General features: G+C 30.0%; 1 protein-coding gene across 2 annotated transcripts in view; it reads left to right on the forward strand.

The window, feature by feature from the left end:
* Positions 1 to 19,330, forward strand: part of LOC111034980 (teneurin-a) — a 38,239-nt gene extending 18,909 nt beyond the window's left edge. Inside the window, exons 10-35 of one of the 2 annotated variants that reach the window (XM_022316446.1) lie at positions 1,550 to 1,576; positions 6,212 to 6,331; positions 6,394 to 6,572; positions 6,652 to 6,785; positions 7,517 to 7,759; positions 7,880 to 8,045; positions 8,267 to 8,519; positions 8,585 to 8,823; positions 9,540 to 9,697; positions 9,757 to 10,139; positions 10,646 to 10,787; positions 10,846 to 11,103; positions 11,169 to 11,327; positions 11,427 to 11,664; positions 11,739 to 11,998; positions 12,058 to 12,233; positions 12,297 to 12,429; positions 12,538 to 12,810; positions 12,892 to 13,200; positions 13,256 to 13,572; positions 13,731 to 13,872; positions 13,929 to 14,060; positions 14,125 to 14,382; positions 14,832 to 15,009; positions 16,546 to 17,186; positions 17,796 to 19,330. In XM_022316446.1, coding sequence (XP_022172138.1) covers positions 1,550 to 1,576; positions 6,212 to 6,331; positions 6,394 to 6,572; positions 6,652 to 6,785; positions 7,517 to 7,759; positions 7,880 to 8,045; positions 8,267 to 8,519; positions 8,585 to 8,823; positions 9,540 to 9,697; positions 9,757 to 10,139; positions 10,646 to 10,787; positions 10,846 to 11,103; positions 11,169 to 11,327; positions 11,427 to 11,664; positions 11,739 to 11,998; positions 12,058 to 12,233; positions 12,297 to 12,429; positions 12,538 to 12,810; positions 12,892 to 13,200; positions 13,256 to 13,572; positions 13,731 to 13,872; positions 13,929 to 14,060; positions 14,125 to 14,382; positions 14,832 to 15,009; positions 16,546 to 17,186; positions 17,796 to 18,104 — 5,827 coding nt within the window. In that variant the 3' untranslated portion in view covers positions 18,105 to 19,330. Of the gene's footprint in view, positions 1 to 1,549; positions 1,577 to 6,211; positions 6,332 to 6,393; positions 6,573 to 6,651; positions 6,786 to 7,516; positions 7,760 to 7,879; positions 8,046 to 8,266; positions 8,520 to 8,584; positions 8,824 to 9,539; positions 9,698 to 9,756; positions 10,140 to 10,645; positions 10,788 to 10,845; positions 11,104 to 11,168; positions 11,328 to 11,423; positions 11,665 to 11,738; positions 11,999 to 12,057; positions 12,234 to 12,296; positions 12,430 to 12,537; positions 12,811 to 12,891; positions 13,201 to 13,255; positions 13,573 to 13,730; positions 13,873 to 13,928; positions 14,061 to 14,124; positions 14,383 to 14,831; positions 15,010 to 16,545; positions 17,187 to 17,795 lie in introns of both variants that reach the window. The other variant, XM_022316445.1, reaches the window with a different exon arrangement.
* The last annotated feature ends 1,754 nt before the right edge of the window (positions 19,331 to 21,084 follow it).

The following is a 21,084-nucleotide window of genomic DNA, read 5'->3' on the forward strand; positions in this document are numbered from 1 at the left end:
TGAAACAATTTCAAGGATATTTTCTACTTAAATTTACTTCGAAGCTTATAATGCTATTCATTTGTTAGCAACTATAACCGTAGATAAGACTGCTAGTCTCAGACTGAAAGGATAATGATAAATTAATTTATCATTTTTTAGTTTCGGATTCGTATTTTTTTCTAAATTTTTATTCAGTAGGTATTTGATAAGCGCCTGTGAATAAAAAATATTCCAAAAGTTGTTATTTTCATTTTATAGTCGATTTATAACCATGAAATATCGTTATGTATTTTTTAAAAATAAACGATTTAGATATTTTGAAAAAGTGCCCAGTGATCATTTCATTGATAGAGTACCTAGGCATTTATTGTATTTCGAATGTTTTTCAATTCACATTACTCATAAGTTGTACCTAATAAATATATTACCTGGTACAACACTATGACTTCTATACCATGTTATGTTACTCTCATTGAGCATTTTATTTTATTCCATTGGGATACAATTGATAAGTAATAATAATATGTTTAGGTGTATGGGGTTGGATAGATTTTACTATCTTTTTTTTTATTGTTATTTTACTTGTTTTACTTATTTTATTTTCAACACTGTGTTGTGTGTGTTAATGCTTTTATTACATAGATATGTCGAAATTCCATTGTGTACGTCTCGAAAAAAAAATACTTGTGACTCATTTCTTACTTTATTTGTAATACGTAGCTGCCTGTGTAGTACCCTTTTCTGAATAAAAATGTTGTTCCAAAAGGCTTGGCTTTCGGCAAAAACAATATATATATATTTATATATATTTATAAGTATATATACAATATACATATTTATATTATATTATGTATATATACGTATATTTTACATAATCACATTTACACTTAAATTACGTAATTGTGAAACGACAAGCTTGATAATATCAAGATCGACATATGAAAAACGTGCATTACGAGACTTTTCAAAATGCAGGTGGAGTTCGTTTTGGTTATTAAATAGAATTTTCAACATAATAAAGTTGAACAAATAAAATAATCTAACGCTGTTAAGATAGATGGTATATTATTATATAGTTTAAATTGTTACCAAAAAAAAAAAAGTAATAAAACTAAAACACGCAACACAATTCATAAAAGTATAAATCACATGATTAATGTTTCTCAAAAATCTATGTAGTACCTGTACAATTTATCATGATTTAAGAACAATTTTTTAGACATCTTAAACAAATATATTTATTAGAAATTTCGTTCTTTGATTTTAATAAATGCTATTAAATTTAAGTTAATTAAACTGTTATTTTATCATTTACCAACGAACTCCGCCATACTTTTGCGTTTGTAAGAAATTGAAATTTACAAAACGTCACTTGGGCTAATCCAATGTCCAGTGCAATATTTCTATATTTGGTTTGTTTAAGATGTCTTGAACTCACAAGAGTTAGATGATAAGATGTTTTTTTTATATATTTTAAAATGGTATTTTGGTAATATTCCTTCTCTTTTTCATTCTCTTTTTTTCTATTGTCCGTCCTCGTACACTTCGAAACGAATATGTACCATAGTGAATTTTGGAACTCCTTTACACCTGGGTAAGTTTACAAATTATAAATTGTAATTTTGTTTTTGGTTTTTTTTTTTAATATTTCATAAAGCTTGTATTTGGTTTTTTTTCTGACAGCACATAGTCAGATTGCTCATCATTTTGTTCTCATTTTGGTAAACAATTTAAGAAATGACTAATTGATTATAATAATATATATAATAATTTTATAATTTGTTGTTTGCGAAATTTTTAACCCAGATTATTGTAATATTTATTTTTTCGTAACTTCATCAAGAATGAGTAGATTTTTGTTGCCTATAATAAAAACTCCCCTTCTAGTATCTTATAATATTATAAACTATATTATTTGATTTAACAATTGAACATTTAACTATTCAAATAAAGGTATAAGGTAACAGCATGGGAAATATTTATGTACAGAGTTGGTGTCGATGTCGTTTACGGGATTAAAAAAAGCATGTGATTATTAAATTGGTTAAAAGAAAAAAAAACGTTAACTATAAGTATAGTAAAACTCCACCTGCAAAATGTTTACAAATGTTACTACTTCGTTGATATTAATAATAATAATAATAACACAAATTACGCTGTTGATCGAATTTGTATACAAGTTTGTTTTTTATACTATACTTACACATTTTGGTTAGCTTATTAATTACTATAATATACAGATAACCTCAGCTGATGCTCTTGCGATATGTTTACAAGTATAATACAGGTATCTACAACTTTGTTTTGTGTCATATGTGTCTCTAAATGTGTCGTCCAGTAGTAATTAGCATATAGGCATTAGAAGCAAACATTTTAGCACTGATATTAAATATTTTGTTTTATAGGTTATTTTTTTTATTTAAATAAATTTAAAAAAAAAGAAACAAACCAACAAAAAATGAATTGTTACACGATTGTAATTTTTAAGATGGATGGATCGATAACGCGGGCAATATTATAAAGTGATTACAATATCGGTACTTACCCAAGACAATTATTATTATTATTATTATTATTATTATTATTATTTTTATATTATATCAAAATATTTCAATATCACTATTTTTTGGGGGATATTTATATGCATATCTTTTATATTTTTTCATCGATTGTACATTTACGGATATTTTAACCAAATTGTGTATTTTTTTTGTCTACACATGATTATATTTTCATCACAATATCATATAAACTCAAAATTCTACAAAATGTACAAGATTTTACTGATGATGAAATAGATTTGTATACCATGCTGCTGCCTTAAACTTTAAAACAAAACAATTGTTTAATGCGTAGTATAGGCAGTTCCCAGCAATGTCTCAAAAATTCAAGAGCCAGTTACCTACCTAAAATCTGTGTAATTTTCTTACGTGTTTACTGTTTAAACACCCATTGATACATACATTACTTTATTCAATTTGTCTACAGTAAAAATCGGAAACAATGTAGATTTGATTTGAAAGTTGACCATTTAGCAAAATTACAGTAATGATTAGGTACATTTTATTTTATGTATTATTATTAGTATTGGATTCATTTGTTTGTAGAATAGGTTGTATTTTTTTTATACATTTCGATCGGGTCAACGATTTCCGTGTATTTTTGCGTAGGTACCGTGATTTGGGCAATCCAATCGAAATTATGATTTCACCGATGTTACATTGATTGCAACTAGTTTTTTCTCACTATTCTTATTATCCAACTAATTAATTCACATTTTTGGTGTGTACATTCGTATGTGAGGTATATTATAAATATTGTGTTTCTGTTAAAAAATTAAACTAACAACACCAACCATAACGAATGTTTTACTTATTGCATGTATTTGTGTTTCTGTTATCACCTACAACGCGAAATAATGCTTATTTAAAATGTCATTAGAATAACTGTAGAACGTAGGTACTGCACTTCATTTTACGCAACAGTCTTCTGAAACCAAACACTTTCGGCTTAATATTTTGCCTAATTTATGCTTGTTTTTATTTTATTTTTTGTTCAGGTATATTTTGCTTTTTGCATGCGAACGTGTACATATTATAATATTATATTATGTATCAAAATAACAACATTGTAAATAAATACCTAAATTAATGTTTGTTTAATTTTCGAACGGTATAACCATTGTTTAATTACCTACTGATTAAACTACTGTAAATCGTTTATACAAACATCTATGAATGGGATATGAATTATGATAGTATTACTTGTAAATATGCCTAATATGCAGATATTATCTACTTATTAAAATAGAATCGTTCACAATTAGAAGACGTATAATAGGTATGGCCTAAATGTCGCGTTGATAACTATCGCGGTCATACGTATGGATTTGTTTATCGATTAATAAAATATGCTATTATTAAAAAATAATTTATAAACATGCAGTTAATATCTATTTGCACTTATAATTACATCTCAACTACTCGTAATAGTAAACTGAAAAAATAGTAACGATTTTGAATTTATTTTATAGTTTATTATAAAAAGCCAAAAGCCGAATTGGAAATAAATCAATTTTATTCCAGCGCCTGTAAATGTTGCTTGTTGAATTGTGGCGTCTTTGTATCTTCCAATATTTTTAGATTTTTTTTTTTAATTACCATAGTTTTACTAACCGTTTAATTTTTCAATTACAATTTTCCTTCGTAAGTGTCTTAATTTTTTCATTGTGTCACATGATAATTGTCAATTCAGTAAAGTTTTTTTGTCATGTTTAGAGATTAAAGTCAAATATTGCAAAACGCACACATTATAGGTACATTATAATTAATAAACTATAATTTATTATTGCAATTGATCAAACATTACTGTTAAATCAGTTTTGATTTTGCTGGTTTTTCATTACCTAAACTTTAATTTTTTTTTTTTTGTAAGCTATTTTACTGGAATATTAAAATTGTTGGATACCTATTTAGGTATGTCTTGTGTTCCATGTGTGCTTGTGTAATAACACTAATTAACGGAATAACCAAATTTGTTCAAAATAATTAATGACAGTTAATAAAATGTATGATTAATTAATAATTATATACATTACTTATAAACTAAATTGTTAACCCATGCTACCTACCAACTTATTGATTATATTTTTCTACCAGTTTTATTTAATTTCTATTCACTGTAAATAAATAAATTATGTATATAAAAAAGGTAGTAGGTACAAAAACATTGTTTAATGGTCATAGGAAACTGTTTAAAATTAAACTAATAACTACCCGATTATACCAATATTGCTTATATTCAAGATTTAACATAAAACTTAATTTTAATTAAATTAAAACCAATTCAATTAGTTACCAAATAAAGGTAGTCAATATATTTCCACTAAATGGTTTTATTGATTAGCTCCTAACCATAGACAAACTAAAATATAATTATTTTTAAAGTACAAGAGTTACCAAGATGGTATTAAATAATAAATGGTGTCACATATAATAATGGTTGAAATTTAATAAATCTGGAAAATACAGTTAGCGTCGTATGTTATTAGATATCACTGCTACTTAAATAATGTAAATCAAACAAGGCAAAATCTGAACATGACATTTATAAAATATAAATAAACATTAAGCACAAATAATATTAATAACAAAATATACTCCGTGGCTTAAATTTTTTGTCTAATATTTTTAAAATGTATTTGACATACGGAATTATACATTATTATCAGAAATAATTTTAAATTTTATTTTCCAAAAATTGTATTCTGTGTACATTTATTATTTTATTTGAACTTCTTATGATAAATATTGTTGTATCAGACTGATCATAGAGTTAGGTTATTGTTTAAGTATTGTTTAATAATACATTGAAGTTCAATATTTTTATGTTTTTGACAATTGTACCTACAGTATTTTTTTGAGGACCGATTCTTAAAGTTTTTGTTTATAGTTTTGGCCAATACAGTGGTTGGTTTTGAATTTCTTTAATATTGTAAGTCAATTTGATTGTACATTAAAAATTAAAATAATTACAGATTTAAATGCTATTAGAACCTAACTTGCAAATAATCAAACAAAAAAACTGAAATCGGTTAAATATTTAACAAAATTAAATTACATGTAAGATGAAGGTGGTAGGTATCTTCAGATGTTTTATTCTTGGTCTTCTTTTAGCTATCTATATCGAATTAGTTTTTTGGTTACGTTTTAAAACTAAAAATAATTCTTAATATAGTATACAATTGTATTTTATTTATAGATTTGTTCAATTATTTATGGTACACAATTACAGAGTAATATTTGTTAACTCTTGTATACGTCCAACAATTTCTTAAAATAAATATAATGTGTTTTTGTACATAATACATCTAGATAACCTTCCTATGATATATTTAAAAATGCATTTTATAGGTAATTAACAAAATCGATCATTTCAATTAATTTATCATTTTTGTGACTAGGTATTCAAATAATAACTAAATCTTAAAAAAAAAAATGACAATTAAAGTGGTAATTTACTCTCAATGTTAGGTTATCTAAGTACCAAATTAAAAATGGTTTAAATTTGACTTTTTTAAACTATAAAAGTATAAACACTAACATTACCTAATGTTTGTATAATATTTTTGGGATAATGTTTTTAGAAGAAAATAACATATGTTCGACGGTGACTTGGTTTATTTAGTAGGTGCTAATTGTATTAATATGTAAATGTATTTTTTCTCTAGACGAGTATCTGTAGTGCGGGGCCAAGTATTGTCACCACAGGGGTTGGGAATTATAGGCATTCGAGTCTCAGTGGATCGAGATTCAAGATTTGGATTTACGTTAACTAGAACTGGTGGATGGTGAATACAATCAATCAATATTAGTCCCTAGAAATGTATTGAATGAATATGTGCGTGCTTAGGTTTGACGTAATGGTCAACGGCGGTGAAGCAGTGACGCTTCAGTTTCAACGAAGCCCGTTCAGGCCCCAGACCAAAACACTGTACGTGCCCTGGAATCAGATTGTATCTTTACCGTCAATAATAATGACAATAAACGAGGAAATGGATTCATATAAAGAATCTACGTTGGACTCAAATGGTAGCGTTCATTGATAATTATTTTACCAATACCAAAGTCAATAACCTCATCAATAAACTAATATATGCAATATGCATAGGTCTATACGAACATAATTCTTACAATGTAACACCGTGCATTGATCACAAAGAAAATCCACAAATTGTATCTACGTGGTTGCCAGAGAAAATCGGAGGCATGCCAGGAAAAAGTGTGATATTCGCGGAAACGCAGGTAAAATTTTCCACCGAAATGAGTTTTATATTATATTATATATGGTTAAGTGTACAATTATTGAACTAGGATTTTTGTAAAAATGCGTGTAACTGTTAATTATGAATATTATATAATATTTATATATAAACAATAACTTTGATTTTAATTAACAAAAATATTTATACATTATGTCTGTAACATTCAATAGATAATGATAATAATAAATTAATAGGTATTCATTAAAATTTAATTTGTGTAATAATTTAATAATATGGCACTGCTCAAGAGAAGTGTCATAACGTCCAAACACCTCTTTGGATACGCCAACAGTAAAATATTACAATATAAACATTTTTCAAACTCTCTTAAAAATTAAAATATTGTAAAAAACCTAAATTTGATCAGTGAAGTCAATTTACTCTATTGAAAAACCTTATTACACAAAACTGGAACTACAAAATACAAATTTGTACATTCGTAAGGCCGATATAACACACTCAGATGTAGCGTCCTCTTTAAGTATTAATTATTTTATTTGACTTGTTGTCTATTGACCTACTTTCTATTTACGTTGAATGGAAATACATTAAGTTCAGTAATCTAAAATTATCAATTGTAGAACAAAAATGTAAGAATTTTCAGTAAACAATTTAATTTTTGTTAACACTTACTGTTTGAGTAAATGTTTAATTGAAATCTACGTTTTGTATAAAAAGTATTAACTGTAAAATTGAAATTTTTATTTCTAGTTACTTCAAGAAAGTATTGGTATTCCTGGTTCAAATTTGAATCTAATATATAGAAGCAGCTGGGCAACGGGGTATTATTCGTATTTAATTATTCATCTCACTCAATCTGATATATCGCCACTACTAGAAGTTGTGCATATTTCTGTTGAAATTGAAGGATCAATTTATAATCATAAGCTTGAGGCAGATCCTAATTTGAAATACACGTTCACATGGGATAAGCGAAATGTTTACAAACAAAAAGTTAGTTTGTTTTATATAGTTAAATGTTCGTTAGTCCATTGTGTATTTACAATATATATATATTCGTTGTGAGACAATTTATATTTAATAAACACTATTGCACTAATTCATTTATAATAGGTCTATGGAATCGCAAACGCAAAAGTTTCAATTGGTTACGAGTATAAGAGCTGTAATCAAATCGTGTGGGAAGTACAAATGGCGGTGCTACAAGGTTTTGATGTGGATATATCAGACATAGGTGGATGGAGTTTAGATGTGCATCACCATTATAACTTTCACGAAGGTATATCAAATCGTATATTAAGTTAAACTTAAAAGTACCTACGTGGCTATGTAGATATTATAAATAGAATTGTACATTAATAGAAAATAGTAACATCTGAATATTTATTTTGACTAAGTATACATTTTGACTCATTAACAAGAATACTTAGAAAACAGTTTATATCATTTGGGAAACCTGAAATCAATAAATTTATATAACATCGATTTGTACATTTTTAGGGATTTTACAGAAAGGCGATGGTTCTATATTGTACTTTAAACATCAATATCCTCACACATTACACGTCGTGACTGGTACAGGTATGCAAAGGCCATTGAATTGTAAGGATTGTAACGGACTTGCCAAGGACACAAGACTGTTATCACCTTTAGCATTAGCCTGTGGTCCTGATGGAAGCCTTTATGTCGGAGACTTTAATCTTATTAGAAAGTTGACACCAGAAGGAAGTGTTTTTACAGTATTACAACTTAGGTGCTTATTTAGACAACTGTAAAAATATTATGTACCCATAACAAAATATGCAAAATTTTTTTCAGTGCCACTCAAGTATCATATCAATACTATTTATGCTTGTCTCCTACTGATGGACATTTGTACGTTTCTGATCCTGAAAAGCATCAAATACTTCGAGTGTTAACTACTACTTCAGTAGTAGTAGACCCTACAATAAACTACGAGGTATACGTTGGTTCAGGAGAACGTTGCATACCAGGTGATCAAGGTAGTTGTGGCGATGGTGGGAAAGCAATTCATGCAAAATTGTCGAATCCTAAAGGTTTGGAAATTAGTCAGTTATAATTATAGTTACCTAACTTAACCTAATATTTAAGTATTAAAATTTAAAATGTATAGCATAGGTAATATGTATTTGAATACAAATATTAAAAAAAAAAAATGAATTTGCATAGTAGGTATTACATGTTTGAAATAACCAACTTATGTCTGTGGCTAGTAATTATTAACTAAAAACATAATCATTCATTTGTTTTGGCCACCTTTTTGAAAAGTAATATAATGTAGCACTAATGGATTACTTATTATAAATTAAACCATACATTTAAATACTCATCTCCAGACATTATATTGCTCATTTTATTTCAAATGATACAATAAGAATTGACTACTATGGTACTAATTGTCTATTCAATGAAAAAATAAAAGATCAATAAAAGATATATAAGATAATTTTTTTTAAATATTACAATAAGATATGTACTTATAATATGTGTGAGAGTATTATTTTAAGATTAAGCATAAACTAATATTGACAACGACCTTCCTATGACATATTTAGAATTATTTTTCATTCCTCTAGAAAATCACACATAGAAGGTATATTCAATAATATATAAGTTATTAAATTAAATATTTTTTGAATTGTGATTTAAAACTGTATTTATTTGTGCATTTTAACAATTCAAAATTCATCTTTACTATGTTAAGTTTGAAGTAATTTTTTAAAGATTGAACTATAAAAATCACTTTTTTTAGGTATTGCAATATCTTCAGATGGGACGATGTACCTAGCTGACGGCACCAATATTAGAGTGGTTAGTCGTGATGGAAATATTCATACACTTATCGGCCATCATAAGCATAATAATATTTGGCAACCAATGCCTTGTAAAACTACTGTACCGACTTCACAAGTATGTTAAAATTGTATTACCTCGATGAAATTTATATTTTTAATATATTATTTTAATAGGTGCAACTTCAATGGCCTACTAATTTAGCGTTGAATCCCTTGGACGAAAGTTTGCATATCACTGACGATAGAGTAGTTTTAAAAGTGACCAAAGACCATCGTGTTAAAATAGTGGCAGGATCACCATTACACTGTTACTCGGGGAATGAAGTAGACAAGGGTGGAAAAGAATCAACATTGCATGAAAACCAAGAAGTAATGACAGAATCATTGAAGGCCACTCAAACGGCCTTGGGTACCATCCTGGGCATAACGTTCAGTCCATATGGTGATTTATATATAGCCCAAAGTGATTCTCGAAAGGTCAACACTATCAAGGTCGTCAATTCTGCTGGATACATATCACACTTTGCTGGCTATCAGCAAACCCAAAATCCACAAAAGTAAATATAAAATCTCACAATAAAGACAAATACATAGAAAACTAATGTTTTTTAAAAAACGTTGAAGTAATAAAAATTCCCATTAATTCTATAAACCAGCAAAAATGAAATTATGTTGTTGTAAATAACCCCATATTTATAAGTTAAGTATAAAACAAAGGTTTTTTTGTGTTGTGTTGAAAATCACCAAAATAGGGAGGTACTTTTCCCTTGAGGGTTATCCTTCCTAAAATTAAAACATAAATATAATAATAATGTAAATTAAGTTATACAAATTCTGAGGCCCAATTTTATTTATTTTAACTATATCCAATGTCTTCGACGGCTTCTCTACTCGAGAGCGTTATAAGGAAATAATTATCATATACGATAAAAAAAATATGAATATTTTGTGTAAAATATGAGAAAGAAAAGGGAACGTTTGAAGTCAAAATTAATTATTTCAGAAAATATTTACTGAATTCAGTAAGGAAATAAAATAAAATAAATTATTTATGTTAACTTAGGCAATGCGATTGTGACAGTTTTAATACTACTTGTCAATGTGGAAATGGATCCCGAGAACATTTACTATCAATCACTGCAAAATTTACAACGATTTCAGCTATTATTGCATCCCCAGATGGTGTGCTTAATATTGCTGATCAGGTACATTGTAATTAATAATATTTTAAAAAGGATTGTTTAAAATTTAAAACTATTTTAGGGTAATCTTCATATTCTTGCTCTAAAACCATATTTACCATCGCATGTTATGAATGGTGAGTTTCAAATACCATATCCAGCCACTGGAGAAATTTATATTTTTAATAGATACGGGCAACATACGGCTACTCACGATTTAATGACTGGTCAAGTAAGATATACATTCTTGTATTCTAAGAATACTAGTTTTGGAAAATTGTCAACAGTGACAGATAGTTCAGGGAACAAAATGCTTTTTTTGAGAGACTATAGTAATGTGGTAAGTTTATTTGATCAAAGTGTATTTGCAACGACTTCCTAAACAAAGTCCCTATTTTGTTAAAGGTGAGTGCTATAGAAAATTCACAGGATTATAAATCTGAACTTGTGATTTCTGGTGCTGGAAATCTTGTCAAATTTTCAGAAAAAGGGAGATCGGAAATAACATTTAACTACGATAGCAGTACCGGACTTCTTACAAGTCGTTCTGATTCTACTGCGGAAGTACGTTCAGTAATAACTTAGATAATAAAGTTATTGATGCATCTTACTAGATAAAACCAAAAAAAAATTATGATTAAATAAATACATTTTTTTCAGCAGGGCGGATCGTTATTCATTTATAATTACGATAAATTAGGGCGTTTAGTTGATGTTGTGCTTCCAACGGGTGAAGTTTTTGAACTTTCATCTCATATATCAATGGAAGATGATGGTTTTGAAGTTAACGTATTAACACCCTTGCATAACCCCATTAGTATGATATCATTAGATGGTCGCAGAGATCACATAACCATCAAAATGGAAGGGAATGATTACAAAAAGCTTATTGTGAAAAATAGTAAGTCCTAATTTTATTACCATATTATAAACATAATAATAGTTTACATGGTAATATGTTCTTATTTGTATTAGGTGCTTCTGCCATTAGTGAAGCTATAAGTTTCAAAAACGGTTCATTTATGTTCCGCTCCAGATCTGGCGAAGTAGTGCAATGTTTTGCGGAATCTAAACATCCTATATTAGAACTATCTTTGCCGGTGGAAGCCGAAATGTTGCCAGTTTTTAATAGACAAGTTTCCTCTAGAGGTACCTTGTCTAATATAGTGTTGTGGACATATTCACTCGTTGGAGACGCGGGCTCAACCAAATTTATTATAAGAAGAAAATTGACAGTAAATATTTTATTTTAAATTATTAATACCTTTAATTATTTTTACGAATTTTTATTTAGATTAATAATAGTACCGTCCTGATAATTGATTATAACCAGTACACAAGAATTGAGACAGTTTATAGTAGTGATAAGCCATCGACTTCCTTGCTCAGCATTGCATACAGCCAGAACGGCCTGCCCTTATCCTGGACAATTGGTCACTCAAAGCACAGTGTTAATATAACATATGATAGGTGAAAGAATAAAAAAAAACTATTTCTTTGAAATTTAGGGTAATCATAAAAATGCTTTCATAGATTCAACCGCCTGGAATCTTGGAGCTGGGGTGCAATAAACGAGCAATACAAGTACACGCACCATGGTCTGTGTGTAGAAAAGCTATTGAGCCATAGAGGTCCTGTAAAATATCTTTATAACAATTGGAATAAGGCAAGTACTTGTTATTTAATTTTGTTCATTGTTTAAAATTAAATAAACTTTTGATACAACCGTATAATAGCACTGTTGTTATAAATGTATCTATGGTACTCCCTGCAGATATCTGAAATTGAACTTTCTACCCATCGAAAGTTTATGTATTTGTATGACGAATCTGGTGGCTTAAAAAATATTGTTTTGCCATCTGGAACTAAACATTCATTTTCATCACAAACGTCATTGGGATTTATACGTTACACATATACTCCTCCTGGGTCGACGAGAGCATACTTACAACATTATAGTTACACTGGAGCGCTACTCCAAACTGTGTATCCTGGAGATGGTGCCCGAGTTCTATATAGATATCGTAGTTCCGGTCAATTATCTCAGGTAAATTTATGAATAATTCAAAACACGAATATGCTTATAATTATTTTAAAATGTATATGATTATAATATTATAATATGTAGGTAGTACACGGAGATGGTATTACAAAAGTTAAATACTATCCAAACACTCAGCTGCCTAGTCAAGTATTAAATATTGAAACTGATTTTGAATATCGATGGGACTATCAGTATAACGATGGGTTGTTAATTGAAGAGAGAATTGACTATGGGCCTAAAACTGGTCTTAGCAACGCCAAAATCACATATGAGTACGATAGTAATTTTAGAGTAATTTTAATTGAAGGTCGCATTGGTGGGCAGACCTTACAAGAAAATCGCATTGAATACAACCCGATTACTGGCAGCAAACAGCTGTTGGGTCAATTTGAGGTGAGTTATTTTCACCAAAATGTGTGGAAACGATTAATAGGTAATTAATTCACAGCGAAGTACAAACGGAAACATAACAAGACTCACCGATGGAACTGGTATATTTAACCGAGTAACAAATGACTATTTCCAAGTAACACACATGTCCGTCACGATACACCAGATGGAAGTTTTTCGCATGGAGTTTATGTACAATCTGGATAGTCGAATTGAACAATCACGTACTTACACGCATAACGTAGGAGTTAACACTTATACAATCGTAAAGAACTACACGTTTGATGCCGACGGACAACTAATGTCGGTGGAAGCACAAGAGCCTTGGAGCTTTAAATATGATCAAAATGGAAATATGCTCGCCATGACGTACAGGTGCATATTATAATAATATATTTCACTAATATACATATATGTATATTTATGTATGTGTGTGATTTCATAAATAATTGTTATTCACACACGCACACAAACGCACACACACGCACACACATATTATGAACAAATTCAATATTTATTTAATTTATATTTAGGGGTAATATGATACCTATGGAACACAGTGTTATGGATAGAATAGAAAAATTCGGGGAAGGACTTTATAGGTATAATAACCGTGGACTCGTTGTGCAAAATGCTAGAGAAGAAAAATTTCAATACAATTCTAAAGGACTTTTGGTAAATATTAAAATATGAAAAAAAGTAAAAGTAAATAATATTTCATAAAAAATTAGGTGAGAGCAATAAAAAGAGGCCGTTTTGATGTACGCTACTTCTACGATCATCTCAATAGACTTAGTACGCGAAAAGATAATTTCGGAAATGTGACTCAGTTCTTTTATACTAATCATAATAATCCAAACGAAGTAAGTAAATTGCATCACAGAAATTAAAGTATTATGTATTGACTCCATTTTATCCATAAAATAGGTCAGTAATATATTTAGTCCAAGAGATGGAAAATTGATGTCGCTGACATATGACGATAGAGGATTTTTAATTTACGCTCAAGTACATAGATATAAGTATTATGTAGCTACTGACCATTGTGGAACGCCTGTCATGATTTTCAATCAATATGGAGAAGGCATTAGAGAAATTATGAGATCTCCATACGGGCACATAGTTTATGATTCTAATCCGTATTTATACTTGCCAATAGATTTTTGTGGTGGACTCTTAGATCAGGTAAATCATGATAACTGAAACGTTATCAAACGACCACTATTTTTAGTAAACCAGTAACCCATTAACTTGAAGTGTCACAATTGTTTAATAGTTTTTATTCATTACAAAATTGAAACTAAATTTAATCGTAATTTCAATCTACTATAACTTAAATAGTGATGCTTCCAGAAGAACATTTTTGAAAAAACTTGTTTATTTATTTAAGCCTTTTAAATTGTTCTTAAATACCTATTTATTTTTTTTTTAAATCAAACCAGACTAAAAGCAAAATATAGTACAGTATACTATAATTGTTTAAAGTTGAACAGAAATATTGTAAAATTTCTTAAACTTAATTTATATTATTCAATTATACTAACTACAAATAAACGATCATTTAAAAATGATAGTTTAAATATTTCGGATAAACGATAGTTGTGAATATAATAGTATTTTTTATCAAAAAACAGGTTACATCATTGGTTCATATGCCCAATGGAAAAGTCTATGATCCTCTCGTTGGACAATGGATGTCACCTCAATGGGAAGGCATGCTGGCTCGTGCAACAGAGCCCCAACAATTACATTTATACAGGTTCAATGGAAATGATCCAATAAATGTAATGCCTACTCGACAATACCTTAAAGGTATGTGGTTAACAAAATATATTTCTTAAATTATTAAATAGTTACAATATATTGTTTGAGGTATGTTGTCTTGGAATACAACCATATACTTTGTATAATTTCGTATTCTTCTTATATATCACCATAATTGGATACTATAAATTCAATAGAACAATAATTAAATATTTTATCATCTTTAACGTTCTCTTGAATAGATGGTTTTACCAGTTCTAACATTTAAGATACCTCGGAGTTCTTCTATATCCAGCCCGCTTCAATACCAGCTCATCGTTTAAATCTCACTTCTCAAAACTTCTTTCTAACCAAATCGTGTTATTTTTTCTATTGACAAAGTTAACCATGCTGTTTAAACACTTAAAAATAGTAAGTAGGTGGGCCCAGATGACTATAGGCACGTCGCCTAGCCTCTTTAAATCTGTTTTGTCTCCATATCCTTGAATCTGAATGTACTCTCTTATGAATCTCTCTTTTGACCTCATAGGTATCGGAAATCCACGACTATACTGGTTAAACTCATTCATTACCAATTGGTCCATCTATGTATCTGTTCACGGATACTACTCTTCTATATTTTCTCCAAAATATTAACATATGGTGTCCACCAAAGTGCTTGTTTTATCTTCTCAAACTTATCATCAATTCCACCTCTTCTATTCTCCTCAATTCCCATCTTCTGTTATTCATTGATGAAAATAAATTACTTCTTCACACAACCTCAATCAATGAATTTCTCTTCCTACAAAATGAGCTCAACCGACTGGTTACTTGGAGCAAGATGCTTGGTGTCACTATCAACATCCCCAAATGAGGTGTAGGTATTAATCTTTTACCTCTCGCGCACACCATTCATTTTATCCACCTAAAAAAATAACGTACTTATCAAGCTACCTTATAAGCGCCTACGTGACCTCGGCTTTAAACTCTCCCCCACCCTCTCCTACCAAACACATTGAAAATATATGCTGTCAAGCTTTCAAGTTCCTAGGCTTCACTCTCTATACCGCCCTCAATTCAGAGAAGTGTCCTTCGAATGCTGGCTATTAGACTCAATATCCCTCACCCTCCTACCTAATGACCATTCCATAGTCCAAATCTTCTACATCTCCCCAGTCTTGCTGATCGCAGGTACGCGTATAATCTTTCTTTCCTTTCAAATATCCATACAAGTAAAATCGATTCGTCTAAACTTCGATCTCAAATTTTCTCGAAACCCCAAAACGACACACTCAAATATTTGTCTAATCCCAAATCACCTTCTCTATGAATAATTTCTAGACTAACTCCCCAATTTTCCAGCTCATACATGGCTCAAATCACGACCTATTTTTCGCCACACATTTTATGTATTATTATTTTATCTCAATAGCCAGTTCTAGTATTTAGTTCAATTTTAGTCTTATTTTTAACTACGATGTTATTTAAATCTCATCACCTGTTACTACGTTTGGGCTTGTTCTAAATATATAAATATAGATAAAATAATAAATAAAAAATATTTTTTAATCATCCTAAAAATAGTTTAAAACTTTTTTATAGATGAAAAATATTGGTTGTCTCTGGTCGGCTACGACTTGAAGTTACTCATGCCTCAGATGCCACAGTCCATATCGACATTCCCATCATTATTACCATCTATGTCAGCAAGTCTTGGAAATATACCATTGGATATAACGTCCGTTTATTTCAATCATTTGACCAAACTATTAAACAAACGAAAACTTACGTCTCTTCCGGAATCAAAAACTCACGCTGACCCCATCATCAATTCATTCAAAGAGAAACCGAAATATTATGACCCAATGTGGATGACGTTCTACATGAACGATTTAGAAGATAATGCCGATAGAGGTCCCAAAGCACACGGCATCCAACCGGGAGCATCTTTAGCACCGCTTTTTGGTAATGGTATTCATATATCGAGATCATCAGACGGCCGAGTGATTGTGCAAAGTGTTCCAAACGCCAATCCCATTTATAAGGATGTGTTCACCTCAGTGTTCAACGATACGTTCTTGTTACCATTCAGCTTAGTGATGCACGGTGCCCAACAAGACGCTTATTACTTCGTTAAAAAAGACATTAGGCATGCCAACGAAGATAAGGCACAATTGAAGAGGTTTGGTTCACAGATGAACACCACTTTCCATGAAAAAGATTCAGATAACAATTCTGGAAAGGTAAGTACATAATTTTAATGATATTCCTAGGTTCAATCAAATACTATTGCTCACTGTCCTTATCGGTTCGACTATTTTCATAACACAATTATATGTATTATTTTTATGCAACGTTGCTATGCGGCCTTTCTGAGAAATCATATATCATAGATCTAGAGGATAAACAATATAAATTATCATGTAGTACAGACCAGGAAAGCTTAATGATATTTTCAAGTTGTTATTTTAAGTTTAAAGCTATTTTTCTTACTTTTCAATTTGTAAAAGTTAGAAGTTTAATAGAAAAATGCAGACAAGTGGAAATCTCTCTAATGCATAGTAGTTGTCGAGTATGCCATTATAATGAATGTGTTATATTTGAATTCAATGATATCTCATTGTATACGAAAAACGATTCTACATACAGCACAATAATATTAGAGGTTGTGTGTAGTAATTATGAAATATTTTAAGACCAATTTACACATAGGTACCCATAGGTACATTACCCTTGATTATAAAATGTTGATAATAATAGGACTCAGTGAGTTACCAATTAAGCCACAGTGCTCTGAAATTTCCTGACGCTTTCACATTATCTATAGCAATTTTTTGTTTTTTTGTTTCCAGATGGTAGACGTGCGGATACATTGTGCGGACACAGTGATAAATCTGAGGTACGGCACAACGTTGGAGCACGAAAAACAGCGACTGTTGCATCATGCCAAGACGTCTGTGATGCGAAAGGCTTGGCACAGGGAACGAGATCTGTTAAGATTGGGCTTACCCACAAACAAGGACTGGTCGGTCGCCGAGATCGATGACATATTAAAATTGGGCTACGCAAATGGTTTCGACGGCGAATACATCCGAGACACTGAGAGGTATCCAGAGCTATGTGACGATCCGTACAACATAAGATTTGTTAAGACAAACTAATGTCCTTGGAATCGACTGAGTTTTAGCAACTATTGCCGGACTCTGTAACATTAATTTCCATATGTATATTAATATGTCCTTTAAGATGAAAAAACAATCATTGAATTGACCAATAATATTTGTGTGGTACTTAATTTTAATCATTGACGATCACTACAACGGTGTGGATCGTTTGTGCCGATGACGCTGACCCCCAATTCAACCGAAGCTGGGATATCGTTGGAAACTACACCCTATTGTAATAACAAAATATCTCAAGCTTAACATGACTCGTAAACGTCAGATCACTCAAATTTTATCCAGTCAACGAGTCGACCGCAGTGTTTGTCTAATTTTAATGCTATATGTGGTTGATTATTATTATTTGTATGATTGCCATTCCTTTTAGGTTAAAACATTGTTATAATTTTATTATCTATCTTGTACATTTTATGGGTAAACATCTGCATATACTGAAGGTCATATTTAGGTAGGAATTATTTGGATATGAACACTCGCTCCAGAAAATTTCCGAAGCAGATTTTTTTTCATTTTAATACTACTCGCTAGGCATCTTTAAGAGTTTATGATAAAAACAGTACGTTTATGTTATCGACTTATTTTAGATTGTTTATGAACCCTAAGTACGGCCTTGTGTTTTATGTATTTACTTTGTTTGATGTTTTCGTTGATTCTTCCTATCGTGATTTAAAAAAAAAAAACATTTTTTAAACACTGTATTTTGCTATTTATTTAAATTGTTAAGATTATTATGCTGTATCTAAGTGTATTGTTTATTCTATTAACCTTGAGTTCGTAACGTCCTTATGGTATATTATGTATTTTATATGAATTGAGTAATTTATTTCTACTGGCTCACGGTAGAAACCTATTGTTTGGTAATTATTCCAATGTTCTTTTATTACAAAGTACATTTGTTTATACTTAATTTTGCCAAAAACGTCATTTAATCAATTTATTTTTATATTTAAATAATATTCGATTTTGTATGATCAACCCTTATATTTTCAATCCCTGGTGACATTTTTTTTTAAGTGTCCCATGCGTTGAATTGTATGTACAGTATATATAACCTAAATTACGGCCAATGCATAAAAGTTGCCGAATATCAGTATTAATTACCAAAATTATCACTATCGATGATTTAAGATTAACTTACTTGATGTGTCCAGATATTTATAAAATTGTAAAAATACTTATTATCAATATAAATATTTAAAAATAAATTTACTGCATTTACATGTATTTTATTTACATACACAATTGTATTAATTTATTCGAGATCGATGAAAAAACAGATATAAGGCGACATGAAACAATAATGTGCTAAATAAAATAAGTATAAGTTATGGTATTTAAAATATTTTTTATGTTTTGCAAGTTAAGCTACCCAACAAAAACTTTATTTAGTTTGGCATTGTACACATATTATTTTAACACGAAACAATGAACATTTAAGTGTGCTGGAATCTCTGTTTTTAAGAAGTATGCGATAGGCAATTGATTTAACACGTGAAGTAATATGTACCTACTGCGAGAAGTAAATAAACATTCGTGTGAATGTCTAGCATTGCACCACTACTGCCCACATATCCCAAAGTTGTGGCTCAATATTAAGCTAACCTATATTCTTTTGATTGTATCTAACAAAAAAAAAAACATAATGAGTACAGTATGCACAATATGGGACAACGGCCTGCTAAATGGCTGCGCATAAAATAAAAATAACAAGTTGGCTAAACATATTATCTAAAAAAATTTTTCATAATTGGTCTAGGACAAATATTAACTAACTTTTTAAATGCTTCATATATATAAAACCAAAATAATTCCCAAACAGATAATGTGTCGTGAAATGCGTATGTGCGAGTCGGTCGACCGTTGACAGATGTAGGGCGCTGCACAATAGCTTACTGTACAATGGCGTGCATGTGGAGACAATGAAATAAAATACGATTATATTAATACCTAACGGACGAAGCCATAAAGATACATTAATGATAATGAGTGGATAATGATAACGCCTATAGGTGGATCACATTTAGTCTTATTTTGAACCATGGGGTAATTAGCTGTTTAGCGTCCAGCTCTCCTGGCGTTCACTTGACTCATACCTACTTTTCACAATACCCAGTTAGCTGCTACGAGTAGGCCGTGCCCAGTTGGTGGAGCCAATTTGTCCCATTCCGCCTTTGTAATTAAAGTATAATATAATATATAATAATATATAATTTGGCAGACATTTAATTGCTATATGTTTACCGTCTATTGCTCCAAGGAAGTTTGGAAAAACTGCATAAGAAAAATACGGTAATATAATATGTTAACGCAATAAATTATTCCTCGATCCATGGGTTGAGTTAAAGAAGTTATGTTTGGTGGGAACCAAGGAAGTTTTATATTTGGTAATGTAAATTTTGGATGGCATAATGCATTATCTAAGAGTACCTACTATGAATTTTCTATAATCTTTGAATAAATATAATTGAACTGAATAAGCAAGTTTCATCCAAGCTTTCTTATCAGTACACCAAATTAGGGTAGTTTTGAAATATTTTAATTTAGCTGACTTTCCTATCACAAGAGGCTTATCCGTGTCTCCGACCATATTCCCACATAATAAAATCGTTAATCTCTCTTTAGATAACTTCAAGCCCTTACATTGCTCTCTTTTAAGTTGTAATGCTGTATTTAGAATATCACGAAAAAACAGACCGGTTTCACCACAATTGTAAATGTTACATGCACCATAATATTTTATGAACTCAAATATTTTTGATTTCCACTCTATTACACTGTCGGAATTTACGTTGTACGACTCATCACAAACTTGATTTCAAGCGATGTTCTGTCTATTTTTAAAATTAACCAACCATTGAAAGCTTTAAATGTATTATAAACATGCCGTACAGCAATTTCATGGACCTTTTCTTGTAACATCGGTCCAAAAACAGGAATATTTTTAGCTCCTACTGATATA

The sequence above is a fragment of the Myzus persicae genome, unplaced genomic scaffold (genome assembly GCF_001856785.1).
Source record: "Myzus persicae strain clone G006 unplaced genomic scaffold, MPER_G0061.0, whole genome shotgun sequence".
In the NCBI taxonomy this organism is placed as follows: domain Eukaryota; kingdom Metazoa; phylum Arthropoda; class Insecta; order Hemiptera; family Aphididae; genus Myzus; species Myzus persicae.